Below are 27,208 nucleotides of genomic sequence, written 5' to 3' on the forward strand. Positions count from 1 at the left end.
GTAACGACTGCCTCTCCTTCTCCTGATCAGGCTGAACCTATGGAAGTAGGAACCATAAAATTAACAGAAACTGAGCGTTTGAGAAGACGGTCTCTTGGCCTGTGTCTATACTGTGGCCTTAAAGGGCATTTATTAAGGGATTGTCCTACCAGGCCAGTAAAAGCCAGGGCTTAACTTCTGTCCAGGGAACTAAGTTAAGCCAAAAAAGAATTCATTCCCTCTATGTGAGGGTTCTTATACAAAACCATTTCTTTAACAGCCCTGAAAACAGCCCTGACATATGTATTTTTCATATGTGTCCCTTTTTAAAGCGGCAATATGGTCAGCCTACTTACTAAGAAAGAAGTTTTCAGTTTCCGTCTCTACTGTTAGTGGAGATCCTTTGGGTTCCGGACTCATCCAGTTTACTACTATACCCATACTTTTTTCTGTCGGAGTACTTCATTGTGAGAGGATATGTTTTGATGTGATTACTACTCCTCAATTTCCCATAATCCTGGGTCTTCCTTGGCTTCAATTACATAACCCTATCTTTTCTTGGACCCATGGTGAACTCACCTCCTGGGGATTATCTTGCCATACTAACTGTCTTCAAGCACTTACTAAAATACCACTCACTATTGCTCTTACTACCGACACTTCTGGTCCTCTACCTATGCCTTATCAAGATTTTGTCAATGTCTTTTCTAAAAAAGAAGCAGAACGTCTTCCTCCTCACCGTTCATTTTATTGCCCTATTGATCTTCTTCCTGGGGCTCCTTATCCTCGAGGCAAAACTTACCCACTTTCTAGGCCTGAAAATGTAGCCTTGGAAGAATATATCAAAGATAATTTGGCCAGAGGATTCATTCGACCCTCCTCTTCTCCTGTAGGAGCTGGATTCTTCTTTGTGGGAAAAAAGGATGGCGGACTGCGACCTTGTATCGATTATAGAGGGTTAAATCAAATTACCATCAAGAACAGTTATCCTTTACCCCTAATACCTGAATTATTTACATATCTTCAAGGTTCCACCATTTTTACCAAACTCGATCTTCGTGGAGCATACAACCTCATCCGTATGCGCAAGGGTGATGAATGGAAGACAGCCTTTAACACTCGATTTGGGCATTATGAGTATCTGGTCATGCCTTTTGGGTTGTGTAATGCCCCTGCTGTTTTTCAACACTTCGTGAATGAGATTTTTCGGGATTTTTTGAACATTTTTGTCATCATTTACCTTGACGATATATTAATTTTTTCTCAAAACTACCAAGATCATATACATCACGTCAGGAAAGTACTTCAACGTTTAAGAGTTAACCATCTATTTGCTAAACTGGAAAAATGTTCTTTTCATCAAAGGTCCATTCCCTTTTTGGGATATGTAATCTCTGAATCAGGATTTGAAATGGATCCAACTAAACTCTCTGCCATTTTGGAGTGGCCTAGACCTGATTCTCTTAAAGCTCTGCAACGTTTTCTGGGTTTTGCTAGTTATTACAGGAAATTCATCAAAGGTTTTGCTACTATTACGTCACCTCTTTCATCTCTCACCAGGAAAGGGCAAAACTGTAAGGAGTGGCCTCCTGAGGCTGTTGAAGCTTTTGATTCTCTCAAAGAAGCTTTCTCTTCTGCACCTATCCTGCGTCACCCAAATCCGGATTTTCAATTTATTCTTGAAGTGGATGCTTCTTCAGTTGCTGCTGGGGCTGTTCTTTCCCAACGTATACCTGACACAGGAAAGATTCACCCTGTGGGATTCTTCTCCAAGAAATTTTCTCCTTCTGAATTAAATTATGATGTAGGCAATAAAGAGTTGCTTGCTATTAAAATGACCCTGGATGAATGGAGGCATTGGTTGGAAGGTACTTCTTTACCATTTACTATACTCACAGATCATAAAAACCTTCTCTATCTTCAAACGGCCAAACGACTGAACTCCAGACAAGCACGTTGGTCTTTGTTCTTCTCACGTTTTCATTACAATCTGTCTTATATTCCCGGTTCTAAGAACATTAAGGCTGACGCCCTTTCCAGACAATTTCAAGATACTTCAACTCCTGAATCTGGTACCATACTTCAACCTCATAAAGTCTTAGCCCAGTTATCAACCTCGTGGTTACATGACTTACAATCTGCTCAGAAGGATCTTCCTTTGTCTTGCAAACCTCCTGATGGCCTACTCTTTGTTCCTAAACGTCTTTGTTCCAAGATTCTATATTGGGCTCACGACAGTCCTCTCTCTGGACATCCTGGCATCAGTAACACCGCTCGAAGGCTCAAGCAACATGTCTGGTGGCCTACTCTGTCTCAAGATGTTACAGATTATGTCTCAGTATGTACACAGTGTGCCAGCAATAAGACTCCTCGTCAACTTCCTTCCGGTTTGCTCCAACCGTTACCCATTCCTCATCAGCCTTGGACCCATTTATCCATGGATTTTATTACCGATCTTCCTCTTTCAGCTGGAAACAACACTATTTGGGTGGTTGTTGACAGGTTCACTAAGACAGCTCACTTCATTCCTTTACCTGGTTTACCATCTGCCAAAAGGCTTTCCGAACTTTTTCTCTTGCACATCGTGAGATTACATGGCTTCCCTCTGAATATCGTTTCAGATAGAGGAGTACAATTTGTTTCCCGGTTTTGGAGATCACTCTGCAAACACTTTGGAACAACGATCTCTTTGTCTACTTCACATCATCCGGAGTCTAATGGCCAAACCGAAAGGGTTAACTAGTGCCTTGAAACTTATTTGAGGCATTATGTGGATCATCATCATTCTAATTGGACTGGTTATCTTCCACTAGCAGAATTGGCTCATAACACACGTTACAACTCCTCTCTTCAGACCTCTCCTTTTCATGCGGCCTATGGATTTCAACCCAGAACGTTTCCTCTACACACTTCTTCCACAGAGAATCCTGCTTCTGATCTATCTGCCAGGAGGTTAACTCGTCATTGGAAGAAGATACGCCTTCTTCTTTCCAAGGCTTCTGAACGTTATAAGTTCTATTCTGATCTTCGGCGAAGGAGGGCTCCCAAATATCGGCCTGGCGATACGGTTTGGGTTTCTTCACGTCATCTTCGCCTCAAGCAGCCTTCCACCAAATTGGGACCACGATATGTGGGTCCTTTCCGGATACTGGGTCAAGTATGTCCTACTGCTTACCGAATTGCTCTGCCCAAGACCCTCAAAGCCCATCCTATATTCCACGTATCTCTTCTGAAACCTGTGTTATCTAATAGGTATTCTAAACCTATGCTCAAACCTTCACCTCTTTTGATTCATGGACGACCTGAATTTGAGGTCAGTCACATCCTGGATTCCAAACTTCGTGGCAAGAGACTGTATTATCTCATTCATTGGAAAGGTTATCCCGTTACAGAACGATCCTGGGAACCTGCCCGGCAGGTGAATGCCCCTGCCTTAATTAAGGCCTTTCACAAGTTTCACCCTACTAGGCCTGGTCCTGTCCCCCGGAGGGGTCCTTGAGGGGGGGGGGTGCTGTCATGATTCCTCCGTTCATCGCCGTCTCGCCGCGGCTCCCGGATCTCTTCTGGGTTCTTACGTCACGTTGCTAGGCAACGTGACGCATTCTCAAGACACCTCCTCTGACGTAACGGCCCTCTCTCAGCCTTTAAATCTCGGCGGGAGATTTACTCGGGGCCCGTTTGTTCTCTTTTGCCGGACCTTGTCTATGTGAGTACTAATCTTTTGGATCCTGACCCTATCCTTCCTGACTTAGTTTTGCCTGTACCTCAAATGCCGTTTTGGAGATACTTGTCCCTAGCCTGTCGGTAGTCCTGTGCTATTTGTTTTAAAGTTTAACCTCTTGCCTACAAGTCTTTGTTTGCTGTCAAACCTGCTTAAAAGGACATTACCATTTGTTTGCTGTCAAACCTGCTTAAAAGGACATTACCATTTGTTTGCTGACACCTGCTTAAAGGGACATTATCTTTGTTTGCTTTAATCCTGCTAAAAAGGACATTATCATTTGTTTGCTGACAAACCTGCTTAAAAGGACATTAACATTTGTTTGCTGACACCTGCTTAAAGGGACATTATCTTTGTTTGCTTTAATCCTGCTAAAAAGGACATTATCATTTGTTTGCTGACAAACCTGCTTAAAAGGACATTAACATTTGTTTGCTGACACCTGCTTAAAGGGACATTATCTTTGTTTGCTTTAATCCTGCTAAAAAGGACATTATCATTTGTTTGCTGACAAACCTGCTTAAAAGGACATTTACATTTGTTTGCTACAACCTGCTTAAAGGGACTTTATCTTTGTTTGCTTTAATCCTGCTAAAAAGGACATTATCATTTGTTTGCCGACTACCTGCTTAAAGGGACATTCTTTGTTTGTTGCAAACCTGCAAGAAAGAAACATTATCATTTGTTCGCTGATAACCTGCTTAAAGGGACATAATCTTTGTTTGTTTCTATTTCCCTGAGAAAGGAACGCTATCTCCTGTAAATCAATTCAGTCCTCAAGAAGATATACTGAGTTACTAATTCTTTTGGGAAGGTCTTATATCCTGCTTATTTTGTTTCCTGAGTGGGTCACGTCCTGGATATTTCTCAGTGTGCCAGCGTGTGTTTTAATATTCACGCTAGCAGTTGGGTTAAATCCTGGACTGACTAAATACGGCTGACAGTTGCTAGGCCAAATGGAAGAGCAACAAATTGGTAATGCTTGTCTAGAAAAGAGAATCTCAGAAACTGATAGTGTTCTGGATGAATCAGAATATGAAGGTATGCATCCTGCAAGTCTATTGTGGACATATAATGTCCTTGCTGAACAAAAGGCAGAATAGTCCTTATAGTCACCATCTTGAAAGTTGGTACTCTTACATAACGATTCAAAATTTTCAGATCCAGAACTGGTCTGAATAAATTTTCTTTCTTTGGTACAATGAATAGGTTTGAATAAAACCCCAAACCTTGTTCCTGAGGAGGAACTGGCATGATTACCCCTGAAGACTCCAGGTCTGAAACACACTTCAGAAAAGCCTGAGCTTTTACTGGATTTACAGGGATGCGTGAGAGAAAAAATCTTCTCACAGGAGGTCTTACTTTGAATCCTATTCGATACCCTTGAAAGACAATGCTCTGAATCCAATGATTTTGGACAAATTTTATCCAAAAATCCTTGAAAAACCTTAATCTGCCCCCTACCAGCTGAGCTGGAATGAGGGCCGCACCTTCATGCGGACTTAGGGGCAGACTTTGGTTTCCTAAATGGCTTGGATTTATTCCAATTTGAGGAAGGCTTCCAATTGGAAGCAGATTCCTTGGGAGGAGGATTGAGTTTTTGTTCCTTATTCTGATGAAAGGAACGAAAACGGTTAGAAGCCTTAGATTTACCCTTAGGTTTTTTATCCTGAGGCAGAAAAACTCCTTTTCCTCCAGTGATAGTTGAAATAATAGAATCCAACTGAGAACCAAATAAATTATTACCTTGGAAAGAAAGAGATAGTAATCTAGACTTAGATGTCATATCAGCATTCCAAGATTTAAGCCACAAAGCTCTTCTAGCTAATACAGCTAAAGACATGGATCTAACATCAATTTTGATAATATCAAAAATGGCATCACAAATAAAATGATTAGCATGTTGCAGTAAGCGAGTAATGCTAGATATGTCAGGATCCAATTCTCGTTGCGCTAAATTCTCCAACCAAAAAGTTGAGGCAGCCGCAACATCAGCCAAAGAAATAGCAGGTCTGAGAAGATGACCTGAATATAAATAGGCCTTCCTTAGATAAGATTCAAGCTTCCTATATAAAGGATCCTTAAAGGAAGTACTATCTTCCATAGGAATAGTGGTACATTTAGCAAGAGTAGAAATAGTCCCATCAACTTTGAGGATTTTTTCCCAAAACTCTATAGATTTTGCTGGTAAAGGATACAATTTTTTAAACCTTGAAGAAGGAATAAAAGAAGTACCTGGCTTATTCCATTCCCTAGAAATCATATCAGAAATAGCCTCAGGAATAGGAAAAACCCCTGGGGAAACCACAGGAGCTTTAAAAACAGCATTTAAACGTTTATTAGACTGAACGTCAATAGGACTGGTTACCTCAATATACAAAGTAATTAAAACTTCTTTTAATAAAGAAGGCATATACTCTATTTTAAATAAATAAGTAGATTTGTCAGTGTCAATGTCTGAGGAAGGATCTTCTGAATCAGATAGATCCTCATCAGAAGAGGATACATTATTATGTTGCTGGTCATTTGAAATTTCATCAGCTAAATGAGAAGTTTTAAAAGACCTTTTACGTTTATTAGAAGGTGGAAATGCAGACAAAGCCTTCAGAATAGAATCAGAAACAAATTCTTTAAAATTTACAGGTATATCATGTACATTAGAAGTTGATGGAACTGCAACTGGCAATGTACTATTACTGATGGAAACACTATCTGCATGTAAAAGTTTATCATGACAACTATTACAAATGGCATTTGGTGGAATAATTTCTACACTTTTACAACAAATGCACTTAGCTTTGGTAGACCCGATGTCAGGTAGCAATGTTCCAGCAGAAACTACTGAGACAGGATCAGATTGGGACATCTTGCTCAATGTAATAGAAAAAACAACATATAAAGCAAAATGATCTATTTCCTTATATGACAGTTTCAGGAATGGGAAAAAATGCAAAAGCATAGGCCTCTGATAGAGAAAAAAAGCAAGAGGCAAACATCAATGGGGTATTGAAATAATGAAAAATATTTGGCGCCAAGTATGACGCACAACATAACGTAATCTTTTTTGGCGCCAAAAATAACCGGAAATGACACACTCGTGTCACTAATGACGCCGCCATGTGAAAAGGTCTCGGCGTCATGTATGACGCCGGAAATGACGAAGTTGCGTCATAAACGTAATTTTTTCACGCCAAAAATATTTTCGCACCAAGAATGACGCAATAAAGTTTAGCATTTGACGCACCCGCAGGCCTAATACCCGCAATAGCAAGAAGTAGTCAATTGAAAAAAAGACTAAACCCCAGGTAAGAAATACATTTCTTAAAATGTTTAAATTCCCCAAATATGAAACTGATAGTCTGCTGAAGGAAATACATATATTTAGAACTTTATATAAATGCATAAAGTGCCAAACCATAGCTGAGGTGTCTTAAGTAATAAAAAACATACTTACCAAAAGACACCCATCCACATATAGCAGATAGCCAAACCAGTACTAAAACAGTTATTAGTAGAGGTAATGGTAAATTGAGAGTATATCGTCGATCTGAAAAGGGAGGTAGGAGATGAATCTCTACGACCAATAACAGAGAACCTATGAAATAGTCCCCCATTAGGGAAATCATCGTATTCAAATAAGTGATACTCCCTTCACGTCCCTCTGACATTCGCTGTACTCTGAGAGGAATCGGGCTTCAACAATGCTGAGAAGCGCATATCAACGTAGAAATCTTAGCACAAACTTACTTCACCACCTCCATAGGAGGCAAAGTTTGTAAAACTGAATTGTGGGTGTGGTGAGGGGTGTATTTATAGGCATTTTGAGGTTTGGGAAACTTTGCCCCTCCTGGTAGGATTGTATATCCCATATGTCACTAGCTCATATACTCTTGCAAATGACATGAAAGAAACTTGCATTTTAGCCAATTAGTGCTGGTTCATGCATAACTCCACGGGAGTCGGCACAATGTTATCTATAAGGCACACATGAACAAGCACTGTCTGTCTGTGAAAATATAATAAACTGCACTGAGATAAGAGGTGGACTGCAGGGGCCTAGAAACAGGCAGAGGTTTAGAGGTTATAAAGTATATTAATATAACAATGATGGTTGTGCAAAGCTGGGGAACGGGTAGTAAATGCGTTACCTAACTTTTTAAATAATAACAAAAAAAATCAAGTAGACTATCCCTTTAGGAAGAACCCTAGTGTCAGAAATCTCTGGAACAATCTAACAATTCTGTTGAGGAGTGCAAGATACATACACCACTAAACAAGAATGTTGTTCATGGGTTGGGACTGCTTTGTTACCTTAGGGCAGACATCCTCAAACTTGGCCTTCCAGAGGTTTTGGAACTACATTTCCCATGATGCTCAGCCAGCTGATATGCTGGCTGAGCATCATGGGAAATGTAGTTCCAAAATCTTTGGAGTGCCAAGTTTGAGCATGTCTGCCTTAGGGCCTAGACAGCTTGCTGTTATCAACAGAAAATGGATACCCAAGTTTATTAAGACATTTTGCAGGAGAATGTAAGGACATCTGACTTCCAGATGAAGCTCAATAACATTGATGTAACATGACAATGACCCAAAGCCCAGGAGTAAAACAAGACCAAATAGCTCCAACAGACGGAAACATTCCTTCTGGTAAGGCCTAGGCCTAACCTCAACCTGATGCTGTAGCATGATCTCAAGAGAGAAATGTAAACCAGACATAGCATTGCTGAACTGAAACAGTTTTATAAAGAGGAATCGTTCATAATTCCTCCTGACCGTTCAGGTCTAATCTGCAAATACAAGAAATGTTTGGTTGAGCTTACTGTTGCCAAAGGAGGATCAGGCAGTTATTAAATCCAAGGGTTCACATACTTTTTCCACCCTGCACTGTGAATTTTTACAGGGTGTGTTCAATAACAACATGATTTAGCTGAAGATTAGATCAAATTATATGACCAATTTATGCTTAAATCCAGGTAATTCCAAAAGGTTTACATATTGTGCACATAATCAGCAATTTGGAAACTTTTCACCCTGAGCTTTAATTCTGGGAAACATGCTTAGTTGAAAGCTATTACATTGGGGTGTCCCAACACTCTTGTCAAGAATCACTGGCCTAAAATAATAAATAAAAAAAAAACATAAAGGGGTTAACTATCCGCTTTATAACCTTGTTAATAAAAACATCCATACATATAGCCAGTATGTTCAAAAGTGAAACATTCCATGTGCTTTTATGTATCTGGCCTTAAACGGACATTAAACGCTAGAATGGAGAGCAAAACGTTTGTGCCCAAACATTAAGGGGTTTATCATCAGGGTTTGCGCTCATCGGGCTTACCACTCATATTACAAGTTGAAAGTAAGTGCGATCGCATGAGTGCAATCGCAATTTACGCTAGAATGATTACTGCAACTTTAGAGCGCTGGTTAACTGTTTCACCAAACATAAAAGTTGCAAAAAACAAATCAAAAATACATTACAAAGTATAGTTATACTCATAATCACACAATCTAATAAAAAATGAAATAATAATATTGCACACAAAAGTTATAAAGGCTCAAAGACAGGAGGTCTCAGGAGTTAGAAAAAAAAAATGCAGCCAAAGGGCTTTAACATTGAGATATATACATATACATGTCTAAAGATATATATATGTGTACATTCGTATTTATATGTGTATATATGTATTTACAGACATATATACACATATAAACATATAAATACATATATATAGTGCATTGGAGCCCTTTGTAGTTAAGTAGATGAAAACATGCAAAAGCATATTTATGCAATATTCATTTTTTAATAAAGGTTTTAACTATGTATTTACTATAAATATTTCACATTCCAATGTTCTGCACATAGCAGAATATGTCCCATGTAATTGTAAATATATATATATATTATATATATATATATGCCTATATATAATCATGTGTATATACAGTATATATATATATATATATATATATATATATATATAGAGAGAGAGAGAGAGAGAGCGAGAGAGAGAGAGAGAGAAAGAGAGAGAGAGAGAGAGATTTATCTGCTACACTGGAATGTGAAATATTTCATGAGAATATGCGGTCGTGTTTGCGCGATAGTGGTGTGCTAGTTTTCTTAAACGTTTTTTTCTCCATTGACTTCTATGTGGGAATACGTGAACGCACACACAATATTCTAACTTCTGATTTTTGCGCTTGTGCGGGAGCGGGAGCATTAATTTGCATTCCACACGTAATTTGACCCTAAATAAATGCTAGACAGAATGATACATTAAAATTAACAATTAGCCAGAGAATAATATGCATATATGTATTTAAAAAAAAAAAGTATATTAGTTGTTTAAATATTGAAAAAATTAGTGTGTATAGAGCCGTGAGTATTGCCATGTTGTAACCAAGGTTTCTTTCTCTGCTAAGACTGTACAGTCAATGGGGCATATTTATCAAGCTCCGATTGGAGCTTGATGCCCCGTGTTTCTGGCGAGCCTGCACAAAGACCGCTGCTCCATAACCTGTCCGCCTGCTCTGAGCAGGCGGACAAACATCGCCGGAAATCAACCCGATCGAGTACGATCGGGTTGATTGACACCCCCCTGCTGGCGGCCCATTGGCCGCGAGTCAGCAGGGGGCGGAGTTGCACCAGCAGCTCTTGTGAGCTGCTGGTGCAATGCTGAATACGGCGAGCATATTGCTCGCCGTTTTCAGCGAGGTCTGGCGGACCTGATCCGCAGTGTCGGATCAGGTCCGCCAGACCTTGATAACTTGGGGCCCTTGACTGTGTGGAATATGTTAGTGTCTGGAGTCTGCACTTCCACTTCTAACAGGAATAGGAAAGTCCACAATTTTCTGAATTAAAGGGACACTGAGCCCAAATTTTTTCTTTCATGATTCAGATAGAGCATGCAATTTTAAGCAACTTTCTAATTTACTTCTATTATCATTTCTTCTTTGTTCTCTTGCTATTTTTATTTGATAAAGAAGGCATCTAAGTTAAGGAGCCAGCAAATTATTGGTTCAGTACAATGGACAGCACTTGTTTATTTGTGCTGTCCAATCAGCAAGGACAACCTAGGCTGTTCACCAAAAATGGGCTGGCATCTAAACTTACATTCTTGCTTTTCAAATAAAGATACCAAGAGAATGAAGAAAATTTGATAATAGGAGTAAATTAGAAAGTTGCTTAAAATTGCATGCTCTATCTGAATCACGAAAGAAAAAAATTGGGTTCAGTGCCCCTTTAAATTACAGGGAAAGAGGAGAAAATAAATAATGAAAGTATATTGCAAAGTTATTTTACTACATGTAATTAAAGGGACACTGAACTAGGGTTGCACCGATACCATTTTTTTATGACTGAGTACAAGTACCGATACTTGTTTTCAAATACTCGCCGATACCAATTACCGATACTTTTTTTTAATGTCATGTGACAGTTTACCAAGCACAATACAGACTAATTATTTAAGATTCCTTCTTTATAATTATAAATGACTGTAATTCAATAGACATTATGAAATAATAAAACAGCTTTATTTGTCAAAAGTTTACTGAACATGTTTATAAATAAAAAATATTACACTAAAATATTAAATTTAAAGGGGTGATACAATTGGGTTGTAGGGCTGAATATAACATCAATCTGACATTTGTATGGAGGTTTGACTCTAAGTTGAACAGTCTTTCACTTTCCACACTACTGCATGGGGCAGAAAGATATTTTTGGGCCATTTTAGCCAGAGCTGGAAATCTCAGTTTATTAACTGCCCAGTACTTCAGGGGTTTGTCTGAACGAGGTACAGTGATCTCTCCTACAATAATACAAATAACAGCAATTTGTATTGGCAAAACAGTACTAAACAATTTTTAGTTTAGTCTCCACTCCAGTTTAAAATTAAATGGGAACATGCAGTTTGAAAAAAACACCACAAGATAGCATATGGGTAGGAAGTGGAGGTATCGGTTTAAGTATCGGTGCATTTGCACGAGTACAAGTACTCATGCAAATACTTGGTATCGGTACCGATACCGATACTAGTATCGGTATCGGTGCAACCCTACACTGAACCCAAATTGTTTCTTTTGTGATTCAGATAGAGCATGCAATTTTAAGCAACTTTCTAATTTACTCCTATTATTACATTTTCTTCATTCTCCTGGTATCTTTATTTGAAAAGCAAGAATGTAAGTTTAGATGCCGACCCATTTTTGGTGAACAACCTGGGTTGTTCTTGCTGTTTGGTGGATAAATTCACCAACCAATAAACAAGTGCTGTGCTGTCCAGGGTCTGAACCAAAAGCAGTGCACTTTCAGTGATGGTGCTGGCTTTTTCACAGTTGTACCTTGCTTTTTAGATTCTTTTGCACAATAGAATGCAGAAGAGTTGCATTTTTGCATTTTTTTTCAAAGTTTAAAAGTTACATAACAAATACAAAAAAGCACTAAGACATAATAGAGAGCAATACAGCCACAGCAAGTGTTTATGTTTTTTTAATCTATTTATTTATGGTTATATTTTATTTTGTGTTTTCTTATAATACTTAGAAAAGCTTCTCAATCACATCTAATTAGAATCACTGTTATACTGTGTCATCATTATTGTCTCTGTGTTTTTTATATAATGAAGTCACAGCATTTTATACATAGCCAGAAATAAAACTTCCTTACCAGTTTCACAGTGTGTGCCAGTAAATCCTGGTGTGCACATGCAGCTGTAATTATTCCCACTATCCCGACAGAGGCCACCATTCAAACAGGGAAATGAAGAGCAAGGTCTGATTTCTAGGGACAGAAAAAGGACCAGAGAGCAACAGGAAGAGGTAAAGAGAGAGGTTGAATCCTGCACATCACCTCATCCGCCGTAAACTCATTAACTTCACAATGACCATGACAAATTTCCATGTTTACATAAGAAATATTACGTTAACTCTTTACATAGCTAGTTTTAGATTTAAAACTAATTTAAGCACTATATGAAAACATCTTATCTGTCTGTCACAGCTGCACCAATTGCAAAATAAAACGTGGGATACACCACACACCACATATCTACTTTCAAGCTCAAAATTCAGGATCTGCCATATGCAAAATGCAATGGAAAAGGAATATACATCAGATGCTCTGTTATGCCAGCCTCTACACTGGCTTCCCATATACGCCGGAATACAATTTAAAGTATTAAACCTAACTTATAAAGCACTCTACAGCCTCACTCCTCTCTCATCTCCAAATATTCCCCGACCTATCCTCTTCAATCAACCTTTGACCTATTTCTCTTCACTCCTATTATCTCTCCGTCCCTCTCCTGCCTCCAAGACTTCTTATGGGCTGCTCCTGTCCTCTAGAACTCTATACCCCGCTCCAAAAGACTGTCTACAACTTTGTGTAGCTTCAGACGCTCCTTGAAAACCCGCCTATTCAGAGAGGCTTACCATCTCTCCTCCATCTCTCATCCTAACCAAAATAATTCTTGAACTGCATTGACTAACTGCTGCAACTACAATCCACATGACCAGCTACACCAAACCTTATGTCTCTGCAACCTCAACCTGTAGACTGCAAGCCCTCCTGAGCAGAGCCCTTTTCTGCTTGTAGTTGATTTGTTTAGTCTGTTATGTTTGTGTATCTTATCACAAAACCTTGTTTTTGTATACCCCTATCTTTTGTATACCCCATCTCTGTGCCCAGACTACGGACTTTTGCAGTGCTATACAAATACATGATAATAATAAAATATTCCTTTTTCACTGCTGCATCAATGAACAAGACTTCTTCCTGAATATATGGTTATATCCCCTCATATTTCAAAGTTTATCCGATATGCTCAAAAGACAAATGTGTGAATGCTTACCGGTCTCGCAGTGTGTCCCAGTGAATCCCTGTGTACATAAACAGTTGTAACTAGCACCCTTGTCCTCGCACGTCCCACCATTCAGACACGGAGTCGAAAAGCAGGGGCTGAGTTCTGCACAAGAAATAAGATAAATATAAATGAAAAAAGCGTATCTGTACATTAGAAAGTAAAAAATCTGTGATATCGGATATAAACATAAAGGCCTACATTACAAGTGAAGTTCTAATGAAAGAGCAGGGTGCTCTAATAATATTGTGGGCCCGCACGGTAATACAGAATTACCAGAGAATGTTTTGCACGGCCATTTAAACAAACACACATACAAATATACACACATAAGAAGAAAAACCTTATTTCAAATCAATATTTGGTGTGACAGCCATTAAAAAAAGTTATGGAGAAACGGCCGTTATGCGTGTGTCTGCTGAGGTATGTCTGAATCATCTGTGTGTACTTTCATTTTTTTATATTTTGATCACATTATTATCCATCTGGAGTAAGACTGTAGCCCTTGAACCTTTTTGTGACAATTATTGTGGTATGTATGTGTTAAGCCTAACAATTACCCACATTTGTGGGGCTCACCTAATCATATTGGTAATTACTATAGGGATCTTTTTAACTCGCAGAGTGTACTACAATGGGCTTCTCAGTTGTAGGCCAGTTACCCTGCTGAAGTGGACTAGTGTGTTAGTGAATTTTGAAACTTGATCCACCTGTATAGAATATTTATTGACATTCTCAGCAGTCCTGATTTATTTTTTGTACTATACACTTTTTACATTTTTTAACGAGGGTATGTGTATACCCATTTAAGAATCTGGGTGAATTGAAGGTTTTATTTTTTTCTCTTTTTTGGTCTCATCTATATGTACAATTTGCACTGCTATTTAGCATAAATATATGTGTGTGCCTAAAAGGTGTTTCTTTTTGGTATTATTAACTCTTTAAATGCACCAGGTACTCCCCACCTGTCTTACTTGTATTGTATGAATGAGACAAATTAGTTTGAATTAATACTGATATAGGATCATTTGTTTGCACTCAAACAAATGTTATTTAATGTGAAGTGATGTAAGCATGATGTGTCCTACATCTGTTGCACTGAGTTTCCGTGGTCGACCAATGCATCTATGGTCTTCCATTTTTCCCTTTTTCTGTGCTTCTTCAAAAGGACAGGACATCTGAAAACCCCTGTCTGCCTTGAAAATTCAGTCAGGGAGAGACCTTGCAGATGCAGTATAACTACCTTAAGTGTCTTGTTGCTGTGCTCAGTCATGTCATGGTGTATGACTTTGGACATTAAAGCAATATCACCTTGTTAGCAGAGTTTGGCTGTTCCTCACCCAGTTTTATTCCCCCTACACAACTGTTTCTATTTCAGTTAATGATTGTGTTTCAACGTGCATATTAAATTGATGATCCTTTGGTATAATGTTTTAATCATTTACCCGACTATGAGCTAGATTACGAGCGGAACACTGTTTTGTGCTCACGCTTGCACATTAATTTTGCTAGACAGAAGCTTTTAGAGCATGTCAAGTTGCGTTTGTATTACAATTTGAAAGTAAAAAGTTAGTGCGAGAGCGAAAACCCAATGCACGCAAAAAGTTTAACTTCGAATATCACGAGTGTGTGAATGTATTTTCCCAAAGTCTTCAATGGAGTATTTTTGCTATCAGAGTGGAATGGGGTGAGTCTGTTTTACTGTAACAGATAGTGCAGCTATTGTTGGTGCCTCCTGAGTGCTGTGAGAACGGGTAGGAGCGGTAAAAGCCGCAGTCCCGTGCAGGAATAGGATTAAGGTTATTACATTTAGCCCAGTAGCTGGCTCCACGACTATATACCTTTTTCCACTATCTTGAACATAATAGTAGTTTCTTTGGTAGGCAGACTATACACATTGCAAAAGACTGTTTTATTCTTGAACTCAAATTATTAGAAGGTTTTTTAAATGCATTCATAGATCAAAAACACCCTCTACACCTTGTTAGGGACAATTCAACAATGATATTCCAATTTTATTACAAGACCAGAGACTTCATATTTTGCTTTACTTTCTATTACTACTAGTGTGCAGCATTTTAAATCACATAAAAAATACACAAATACAGAGAAAAAAAGAACCAATGTAATTAGCCAATGAGAAGGCTAAGGTAGATAGCAAGGTAACAATGGACCATACTGTCCATAAACCAACCAATGAGCTCCCCATCTTTCTCTTTCTTTTGCTGCTCATTCAAAAGATAAGTGTGCTGTTTCAGTATGTTATAAATATATATATTTATCTTTATATTTTTCTCTTTTTTATTCCTATTTTGTTTTATTTTTTCTCCTTCTACTATTCTTCTTAATTTTTCCACTTTTTAAAAAAAAATATTTTTTCTATTAGGCTGTTTTTCTACCCCTTTCTTTTTTTTGGTTTGCTAACTGCCATTTTTTCCGTTTTCCTTTTTCATCAATTTCCCCCTTTTTGTTGTTTCCTTCTTTCAATTAAGGTTGTCCTTTTCCCTTTTCGCTTCTTACCGTTGTCTATTTTTCCATCTTATTGCGTATTTTTTTTTTTTACTGCTGTCTCACATTCAACGCCATTTTGTGGGCGTTTTGTTGTGACGTATCCGCCCGCCCATTTTCTTACCTCAGCAGTTCATCAGCAGTTTTCTCACTCAACGGACGTTTCCTTTTTGGTTCTTCTCCTTCTGTTAGATCGTAATTTTGTTTCTAAATTGATCTGTTTCCTAATTATTTTCTTTTTTCTTCATTTTTAGGTATTTGTTGCCCTCCGGTGGCAATATTGAATTAAATTGAGGAAAAAATTTGTATTAATACTTTTATTATTGTTATTTTCTGTCAGAGAAGTTTGGGTTATTTTTAATTTTCATATTTTAATATTCATATATTTATTTTTTAATAAATTATTTTATTTATTTAAATGTTTTGATTCAATCAATTATATTGTATATATTTTATTTTTCATATAATAATATGTCTCAAGACTCTTCATTCCCTACCCCTCTGACTGAACAGTCAGTTAAAAAAATGATAGGTAACTCAATTGGCAAACTTATGTCGCATATGGCTAGTTTATTATCAAATAGATCCTACCAAAAGAAAGCCATTAAAATAAAAACTCCTTCAGCTGCAATTAAAACAAGTAAAACATTAATTTGCAAGTCTAAACAGACACTAACTGTCTGATAATCCTATTCCTTGTGGCAAAGAAATTAAAACATCTGCAAAAAGACCCCTAGCTCCCAAGGGGCATAAGAAGGGAGTATTTAAACAAAAATCTAAATCCTCTGTAAGAGAAGAGCTTTCTGACTCTTCTACTTCAATAAATTCAGATTAATTCTCTGAAGACTCTGAAAAATATTCATCTAATTATGATTCTGATTCCTCTTTTGATTCAGAACCAAAAAAGAAAAAATGTAAAAACATATTAAGGATGAAAATATTTTTACTGACCCATTGGATAATCCTTGTTTCAATGCAGATACATTACAACACCCACGTTCTTCAGATTGGTTTCCTCCATTGGAAAGATAATTTTGTAGATTTCTAATTAAAGAAAACCCTTAAAAAACGTTCCAAGAATAATATGAGGGCCGAATGCCCTAGACCTCTTCTTCCTAACAATAGTAACATTACCCCTGACATAGACCCCAAAGTAATTACATTTATAGGATCACCTAGATATAAAATTAAAAAAGGATTAGACAGATCCTGGAAAAACTGTTAAGACAGATTACTAGATACTATTGGCCCAATAAAAAATTATTTGAACTCTCCGAAGAGGCTGTTCTGAAAGAATCTAATATGGACATCCCTACAGTTAGAGAGTGGGTGCAAAGAATTTTATCTTTTGTTGGCATCACTAACGCCTTTTGCGTAGAATAGATCCAAATATTTGTAATTTTGCAATAAATGAGTTACACTCAGACAAAGATGGCTTTCTTTTTGGTGACATATTTTTGAAAGATTTAAATCAGTATACTAATACTTTTACTACTTTGAACAAAGTAAAAACCAATATGAGGAAAATGTTATATACTCAGAATTTCTCTGACAGGGCCGGTAAAGAAAGAGGTCGCTTTCCCGGCCGTGCCTTTTTTCTATCCAGACCTCAACAACCAAATTTCCAATATAACAGATCCTATCAAGAACCTGGTCCTTCCTTCAATTTTTTTCCATCACGTGCCAGACCTTGGGAACAAAGAGGAGCCCGCTTCAGGTCAAGACCTTGTTCATCTTCAGGTAAAGCCATTGCCTCTTCTATCTCTATTTTTTTCCCATCCAAAGTTGGAGGAAGACTAACTTTGTTTACTCAATATTGGACTTATATAACAAAAGATCCTTGGATTCTACAAGCAGTTTAGGGAGTTCTTATAGAATTTATCTCTCCTCTAATTCAAAATTTATTTCCACACCCTATCCATTTTTCACAGAGAGACAAACTTCTGTTTAAAAAAGAAATAGAAAATCTTCAACTAAAAGATGCAATTATGCCAAGTTTAAATCCTCACTCTGCCTTTTTCAGCAATATATTTCTAGTAAAAAAGAAAAACGGTCAATTCAGACCAGTCATCAATCTCAGATGCCTAAACGCTTATGTTGTTTACAACCACTTCAAATTAGAAGGTATCCATCTTTTAAGAGACTGTCTTTTAGACAACAACTGGTTAGTCAGGTTGGATCTTTCCAAAGCTTATCTAACAGTTCCTATATCCCCAGAACATTGGAAATATCAAACTTTTTCCTGAGAAGATCAAGTTTGGAATTTTACTTGTCTTCCTTTTGGCCTCTCGTCTGCCCCTTAGATTTTTACAAAACTTCTCAAACCTGTAATTTCTTGGCTGAGGCTGAGGGGTGTTCGTCTCATTATTTATTTGGAAGACATCCTTTTAATGAACCCAAATTATCTTTCTCTTCAAATTTAATTATACACCACTACCAATCTTTTGGAAAATTTTGGTTTTCTGGTGAACAAGGAGAAATCAGTTTTAACTCCTTCCAAATATCTGGTCTTCCTAGGTTTTCTTATAGACACCTCAAAATCCATGTTAAGTCTTCCTCAAGAGAAAATAAAGAATATAAAAAAGTAAATATCCAGAACTCTTTCCAAACAATTAGTTTCTGTCAGACAGATAGCCAGAATAGTTGGGTTACTTTCATCCTCTATTCAGGCTATCTTTCCTGTCCCTCTGCATTATCACGAACTTCAACGATTAAAAATATCTTATCTTCAAAAAGGCTTTTCATACTCTCATCTAATTCCTTTATCTTTGGAAACCAAAGAGGAGCTTTCATGGTGGCTTTCTCACATGGAAGCTTGGAACGGGGGAGCTATTCTTGGAAAATCTCTGGATATAGTTATAGAGTTGGATGCCAGGCTTTCAGGATGGGGAGCTTGTTGAGGCCCGTCTATAACAGGGGGCAAATGGTCCTCAGAAGAAAAAAATCTTCAAATAAATTGTTTGGAACTTTTAGCCGGATCCTTGGCTGTAAAAAGTTTCATAAAATCTTTTGCTCCAGCTTCAATCCTTCTTCCCATGGACACTATGGGGCCTATTTATCAAGCCGTCAACTGCAAATACGCTGGAATTCCGCAGCGTAATTGTGGAGAGCTTGATTCGCCTTATTTATCAAAGGCTACAGACCGGCAAAAGTAGAATTTTGTGACGTAACATACGATCCGCCGGTCTCAGTCCGACACAGATCGATGCTTACGTCACTACAGATGTTCCGAATGCAAATTCGGCACTATCTGACTACTTTTGCTACTTAACAAATAACTAGCAGATACGCTCGCCACTATTCTGGCCCGGTGTACCTGGTTTTCAATCCGCCGACCTGGAGGCCGCGGATGCCATAAGAATCAATGGGAGTCTGAAAGCAGCGAAAGCTTATGTTCGCTGCTGACCGATATCCCATTGATTTCTATGGTATAATAAAAGTAACGTTTACACCTAACACCCTAACATGTACCCTGAGTCTAAACACCCCTAACCTGCTGCCCCTACACCGCCGTCACGTACATTATACTTATTAACCCCTAATCTGCTGCCCCGCCACCGCCGCCACCTAAATAAAAGTTATTAACCCCTATCCCGCCGCTCCCGGAGCCCACGGCAACTAAATAATGTATTAATCTCTAAACCACCAGCCCCCACATTGCCATAAACTAAATTAACCTATTAACCCCTAAACCTAACAACACGCTAACTTTATATTAAATATTAACTCATTCCTATCTTATAATAAATTTAAACTTACCTTTAGATTTAAATTAAACTATATTAAACTACTAATTAACCTATTCGATCTATTATAATAAAATTACATTAAACTATACTAAACTAATAATTAACCTATTCTAACTATTATAATAAAATTACATTAAACTATATTAAACTAATAATTAACCTATTCTAACTATTATAATAAAATTAAATTAAACTATATTAAACTAATAATTAACCTATTCTAACTATTATAATAAAATTACATTAAACTATATTAAACCAATAATTAACCTATTCTAACTATTATACTACAATTACATTAAACTATATTATATTAAATGAATAATTAATCTAACCTAACTTTTAAACTAAAATTACATAAAACTACAAATTAAATTAACTATATTACATATTTAAACAAATAACCCTACTCAAATAATTTAATCTATAATAAAAAATTACAAAGTTACAAAAAACTAACTAAGTTACAAAAATTAACAAACCTAGCCTACAATAAACTACAAATAGCCCTTAAAAGGGTCTTTTGCGGGGCATTGCCCCAAAGTAATCAGCTCTTTTACCTGTAAAAAAAAAATAGAAATATCCCCCAACAGTAAAACCCACCACCCACACAAACAACCCCCCCCAAAAAAAAGCTAACTAAAAAAAAACAAGCTCCACATTGCTCTGAAAAGAGCATTTGGATGGGCATTGTCCTTAAAAGGGCATTTAACTCTATTGCAGGCCCAAGTCCTAATCTAAAACTAAAACCCACCCAATAAACCCTTAAAAAAATCCTAACACTAACCCCAGAAGATTTACTTACAGTTTTGAAGATCCGACATCCATCCTCCAAGGAGCCGGGAGAAGTCCTTAACGAAGCGGCCGAAGTCTTCATCCAAGCCCGCAGAAGTCTTCATCCAGACGGCATCTTCTATCTTCATCCATCCGGCGTAGAGCGGGTCCATCTTCAAGACATCCGACGCGGAGCATCCTCTTCCTTCCGACGACTACCGATGAATGAAGGTTCCTTTAAATGACGTCATCCAAGATGGGTCCCTTAGATTACGATTGGCTGATAGAATTCTATCAGCCAATCGGAATTAAGGTTGAAAAAATCCTATTGGCTGTTGCAATGATTGGATCAGCCAATAGGATTGAGCTTGCATTCTATTGGCTGATTGGATCAGCCAATAGGATGAAAGCTCAATCCTATTGGCTGATTGCAACAGCCAATAGGATTTTTTCAACCTTAATTCCGATTGGCTGATAGAATTCTATCAGCCAACGGGAATCTAAGGGACGCCATCTTGTATGACGTCATTTAAAGGAACCTTCATGCGTCGGTAGTCGTTGGAAGATAGAGGATGCTCCGCGTCGGATGTCTTGAAGATGGACCCACTCCGCGCTGGATGGATGAAGATAGAAGATGCCGTCTGGATTAGACATGTGCGATTCGTTTCGGATCGATTCGGAAAATTCGGAAATTCGGATCGATTCGAATTTCCGAATTAAAATACTGCCGAATCTACCGAATAAATCCGAATCAAATCGAATACATCCGAATCGATTCGAATACATCCGAATCGATTCGGATGTATTTGTAGATTCGGATGGCCGTGTATTACACTAGTATTGTACAGTATATTAGGTTTTATCACTCTGCTATGGGTTAAACCTAATATACAGTACATAATACTAGTGTAATACACAGCACATCCCACCTAACACTTACCGAAATTCCGAATTTCCGAATCGATTCGAACCGAATTTTTTCCGAATCCGAATGAATCCGAAACGAATTCATTCGTATTTTTCCGAATTCGAATAGATCCGAACCGAAATTCGAATCGATCCGAAACGAAACAAATTTTTCGAAGCTGCACAAGTCTAGTCTGGATGAAGACTTCTGCTGGCTTGGATGAAGACTTCGGCCGCTTCGTTGAGGACTTCTCCCGGCTTCCTGGAGGATGGATGTCGGATCTTCAAAACTGTAAGTAAATCTTCTGGGGTTAGTGTTAGGATTTTTTTAAGGGTTTATTGGGTGGGTTTTAGTTTTAGATTAGGACTTTGGCCTGCAATAGAGCTAAATGCCCTTTTAAGGGCAATGCCCATCCAAATTCCCTTTTCAGGGCAATGGAGAGCTTTTTTAGATTTTTTATTTTATTTGGGGGGTTGTTTGTGTGGGTGGTGGGTTTTACTGTTAGGGGATATTTCTATTTTTTTTTTACAGGTAAAAGAGCTGATTACTTTGGGGCAATGCCCCGCAAAAGGCCCTTTTAAGGGCTATTTGTAGTTTATTGTAGGCTAGGGGTTTTTTTATTTTGGGGGGGGGCTTTTTTTATTTTCATAGGGCCCTTAGATTAGGTGTAATTAGTTTAAAGCTTTGATAATTTCTTTTTTATTTTTTGTAACTTAGTGTTTATTTTTTTGTGTAACTTAGTGTTTGTTATTTTTTGTAACTTAGTTGTTAGTTTTTTGTAACTGTAATTTTGAGTAGGGTTAGGTGTTTAAATATATAATATAGTTAATTTAATTTGTAGTTTAATTTAATTTTAGTATAAAAGTTATGGTAGATAAATTATTAATTTAATATAGTTTAATGTAATTTTATTATAATAGTTAGAATAGGTTAATTATTAGTCTAATATAGTTTAATTTAAATCTAAATGTAAGTTTAAATTTATTATAAGATGGGGATGAGTTAATATTTAATGTACAGTTAGCGGGTTGTTAGGTTTAGGGATTAATAGGTTAATTTAGTTTATGGTGATGTGGGGGGGCTGGCAGCTTAAGGGTTAATACATTTATTTAGTTGCGGTGGGCTCCGGGAGCGGCAGGATAGGGGTTAATAACTTTATGTAGGTGGCGGCGGTATAGGGGGTGGCAGATTAGGGGTTAATAAGTATAATGTAGGTGGCATAGAGGTAGGGGGCGGCAGATTAGGGGTTAATAAGTATAATGTAGGTGGCGGCGGAGTAGGGGGTGGCAGATTAGGGGTTAATAATTATAATGTAGGTGGCGGTGGGCTCCGGGAGCGGTGGTTTAGGAGTTAATAACTTTATTTAGTTGCGGCAGGGTCCGGGAGCGGCGGGATAGGGGTTAAACAGTTTAGTATAGTGTGGGTGCTTAGTGACAGTATACAAATAAAGCTGTGAAAAAGCCGAATTGCAGCAAGATCGATGACTGTTAGTTACCAACAGTCCGCTGCTCATCACCCCGTACTTGGTGCGCGGACAGCTTTTTTGTTAAATATGGAGAACGTATTCAGGTCCGCGGCAGCGATGTTAGGCGAGCATATTGGTGAAGGCGAATGCAGCACAGTTGACGGCTTGATAAATAGGCCCCTATCTCTGCAGTCAGATATCTCAATCGTTTAGGTGGTACAATGTCAAGAAATCTATCCAACATTACCAAAGATTTTGTTAATCTGTGTCTAGACAGGAATATCTCCATCAAAGCAGAATATATTCCTGGTCTCTCAAATTCAGCTGCGGATTGGGGTTCTCGTTTTCTCAGAGACTCCAACGATTGGATGTCGAACAGGAAAATATTTCTTTCTGTTCAAGCTCTTCGTGGTCCTTTTTCTTTGGACATTTTTGCATCCCGTCTTAATCACCAACTTCCTCAATACTTCAGATGACGCCCGGATCCAAATGCAATAGCCATAGATGCTTTCTTACAACAGTGGCCGAATCTCGTTTCCTCCTTTTTCCCTGATTGCTCAGACGATTTTGGTTGTTTGCAGGAATCTCTTATCCCTCCTATTGATAACTCCCCTTTTTCCAACTCAAGCTTGGTATCCCTCTCTTCTGGAAATGTCCTTCAAACTTCCTCTTCTTCTCCCTCTGTTTCTGGAAATTATTCTATATCTCGAAGCCAATCCTCACAATCTTATTTTGGATCAATCACTCAGACTGATAGCTTGGTCGATTACAGAGAAATCAGAAATCTCCACGAGCTTTCGGACTCAGCAAAGGCTCTCATGTGGGACTCATGGGCTCCAGGAACCCATAAATCCTATCTTTCCGCATGGACTAGATGGTCTGGCTGGTGCTTGTCTAGGGATATGGATCACTTTTCAGCACCTTTAACTCAATTGTTAAATTTTCTCTCTCACCTTTTTGACCTTGGTCTAGCTTATAGAGCTATAAATCTTTCTAGATCAGCTATCTATGCTAGACATGATTATATAAACAATTTTCCTATTGGCAAACATCCTTTAGTTTGTCTTAACACAAAAGAGGAGAAACACGTAAGAAAAATTGTGCCTAACCTCTCAAAGTATGCACATATAGCACTCTGGGCCCTGACTATAGGGCAATGAAATTCCAAAACACGATTTATAAAATATAACTTTTATTAATAAATAATTAAGAACCAAAAAAATTGTTACATAACACACATATTAAAAACATCACAGATGACTTCCGGTGGGCGGACCTAGAAGAAGGCAGCAAGAACTTTTAGCTCTGCAGAAACCCTCATTTAATATCTGAAAATTTGCCTTTTTTTCTACGCCATCTGCATCTCCCTTGACAGGCAAGCTGTCCGGGAACCTTCAGCAGATAGAAGCCTCTCAAACGCTTCTTCCCTGGAAGTCAGTTTACTAAAGTAAAATCCATAAGGGATTGCAGTTATGCACAGACTCCTTGATACGGTTCCAATGAATATCGCTATACCAACTGAAGATAGCCAGGTACAGGACATACTCTCTACTCTAAAAACCCTTCTTCTTCCAGCATTCATTAGACTGGAAGCAGCCATGCAGAGCCTATTGACTGAGACGCAGGCTCCTAAGCCGCCATTCTTTATTGGCTGAACGCCACCATCTCCCAGAGGCTCGACTTTGCGTAGATGCTATTCCAGCTAAGTCACAGACACTTATGAACCTAGAGCAGGACAAACAAGAAGTGGAAGTTGCCGCAGGGTCCTTTAAAAAAATGGGACTATCTATTGCCTTTGGTAAGCAAGTAACTGAAAGCTTACACTGTGGGACTGCGACTCCACATGGAGTACGGCATTTCTGGCGTAGAGATAGTGACCAGCAAGAAACGGATATGGCTTCACCTTCTCCACATATGCGACTCCCATATTATCAGTTTACCCCAATCCCTGAGTCCTTCAATACTCCATGTGGATCTAAAACTGCACACAGTGACAGACATGATCGCCGCATATCCAGAACTAGACAAAAGCCCACCCAACCAGCCGGTACTCCGAGAACAAACAGGCTTGCTTATATACAGATTCCCTTGGTCAATACCCTGAACTCTTTTCATGAACATTTATATCGTGAGATCGGGCAGATAGCCATTGGGGAGAAGCTGCTGTGTACCTGCTGTCCTACTGGAGTTGGTTAATATATGAACTTATGGAGGTGACGCTGGTTGCACGGTATTGGGGCACACAGGTTTATTTTCATGAATACAGCTGGACATACTTCTGTTACAAATTGTTATGCAGCGTTTCTTAAGTGTCTGACCCTGCTCCCACACACCATCTTTCGTTGTGCTAGTCTAGGCAGTGCAGCTGGCAGCGGGTAATGACTTTTGCTTGCGAGGTTGTCTCCTAAGAGTTCATATCTCTCTTTGTGTTTATTATTGTTCTGTTTCTATTAGTGTTTTGTTTATATTGTTTTAGTTTGTTTTTTTATCAGTCTAAAGGAATACACTGATGAGTCACTGGTTTCTCATCGTAGCCAAATATTCATTTGGAATTGAGCATATTAACTGTCTATGTGATTACTGTTTTAATTTCTATCTAAATTATGTTAACTCCCATCAACCCTAGTCTTGGGTAAGTCTATAATGTAGGCATAGTAATAATGGAATCTATCTTTATTGTTCCTAGCCCCATGTTAACAATGTGCTTGTCTGCTGGAGAAGGAGGTATATGACTTGTTGTAAACTTGAATGTTGCTGTAAAGTCAAGAGATAATGCCACCTACAGTATGGGTTATGCATTCATGTTGCTGTGTTGCTTATACAGACACAAAACCATATATACAAACAAGATATGCCTGCATGTAATAGTGCTGTTCTTGCCTATACCTTATTGATCAGCCTATGATCTCCTTGGGCTATGAGTGACAGGACCACATGCTTTTGCCTAAGTTTTTGGAATAGTTCTTTTAGAGTCCTCCACGTGGATACTGCTGCACGGCTGTCACAGGTTTACTCCTTAAAGCTCACATAGACCATGGTAACTAGTTCACAATAGATCTTTGTTTTACTTGTTCATCATATCAGAAATAGAAACACATTTTATAATTTTTTCATATCCATATTGAAAGTTTTTGTGCAGCGTTATAGTGGGGTTTTTTGTCATTTATATTACAATTGCCACTAAAACCAATATACACGCTTATTTTGTGCTGCAAAATCCTCACCTTAAATTTGAAAGGTGTGTGCATGTTGACCTTCAACATACTATTTACTGTATTAATTGCTTGGGTTATATCCGTACAAACATTTTCCTTCACACTCACTTTGTGTAGTGATAGGCGACTGCTCAGTGGGGCAAGAGACATAGGTTTAGAAATTCAAACTGCTGTTACATTAAGATAAACAGCTCTAACTGGCACTACACTTCAATCTGCATGGCCCCCAGACTAGGGATCTCTGTACTGTTGGTTCTAATTTATTAGACAGTTGGGGGGTGGGTGGGGGGTTAGTTGGGGATACTGTTAAAAGGTAAAATGAGAGAGCTGAGTATATGTGGACAACAAGATTGTAAGCGGCATTTGAAAGATGTAAAGTGCTGCATGTGTACTGACATTTGTCATATATCGATTTCATGGACTACTGTTATGTCATGCACAATGATACCTCTGTATAGATTGAATCTTTACTGTATTTGTGAATGTAATTTTCATAGTATTACCTGGAAATGTTGTTTGAGGTCTCCACAGCTTGGCTCTCAATAAAAAGAAATTTAAATAAAAAAACATCACAGATACTGGTTAACACTATCGATGTATAGTAGAAAAATAGAGGGATAATAATATAAGCTTGTCAGACCTCTAAATAATATGAATGATATGATATCCCTCAAAATGTTAATAACGTGGCTCTCTAAGAATTATATAAATCACCCAATCTGGGTGTCACGGATACCAGACAGCTAAGGCTACCCCCCACCCCCCTACAACCTCACCCCTGTTGTTTCTCAGTGGTTTTGGGCTCCTCAGAGCAACCACAATCTCTGGAAGCTTTTGGTTGCCTGGTTTTGTGTTCTAAACTTGTTTAGAAAATAGCTGGTGTATGACCAGGAAAACCCTCCTAGCCTGGCCGGGCTCCTGGAACTCCCGGTCGGCTGCCTCACAACGGACACCCGCCTAACCCCTCTCAGGCTTCCCAGGCTGAAGCAGTCTGGCTCTGAGCTTATAGACTTGGACAAGGGAGCCA

The 27,208-nt window shown here is 38.3% G+C and overlaps 1 protein-coding gene across 1 annotated transcript in view; it reads right to left on the bottom strand.

Annotated features, from left to right (window-relative positions):
- SNED1 (sushi, nidogen and EGF like domains 1) overlaps positions 1-27,208 on the bottom strand; it is a 482,978-nt gene that overhangs the window by 182,074 nt on the left and 273,696 nt on the right. Inside the window, exons 15-16 of the mRNA XM_053709904.1 lie at positions 13,555-13,668; positions 12,372-12,485 (exon numbers count right to left, since the gene is read on the bottom strand). Coding sequence (XP_053565879.1) covers positions 12,372-12,485; positions 13,555-13,668 — 228 coding nt within the window. The remainder of the gene's footprint in view (positions 1-12,371; positions 12,486-13,554; positions 13,669-27,208) is intronic.

The sequence above is a fragment of the Bombina bombina genome, chromosome 4 (genome assembly GCF_027579735.1).
Source record: "Bombina bombina isolate aBomBom1 chromosome 4, aBomBom1.pri, whole genome shotgun sequence".
NCBI classification, from domain to species: domain Eukaryota; kingdom Metazoa; phylum Chordata; class Amphibia; order Anura; family Bombinatoridae; genus Bombina; species Bombina bombina.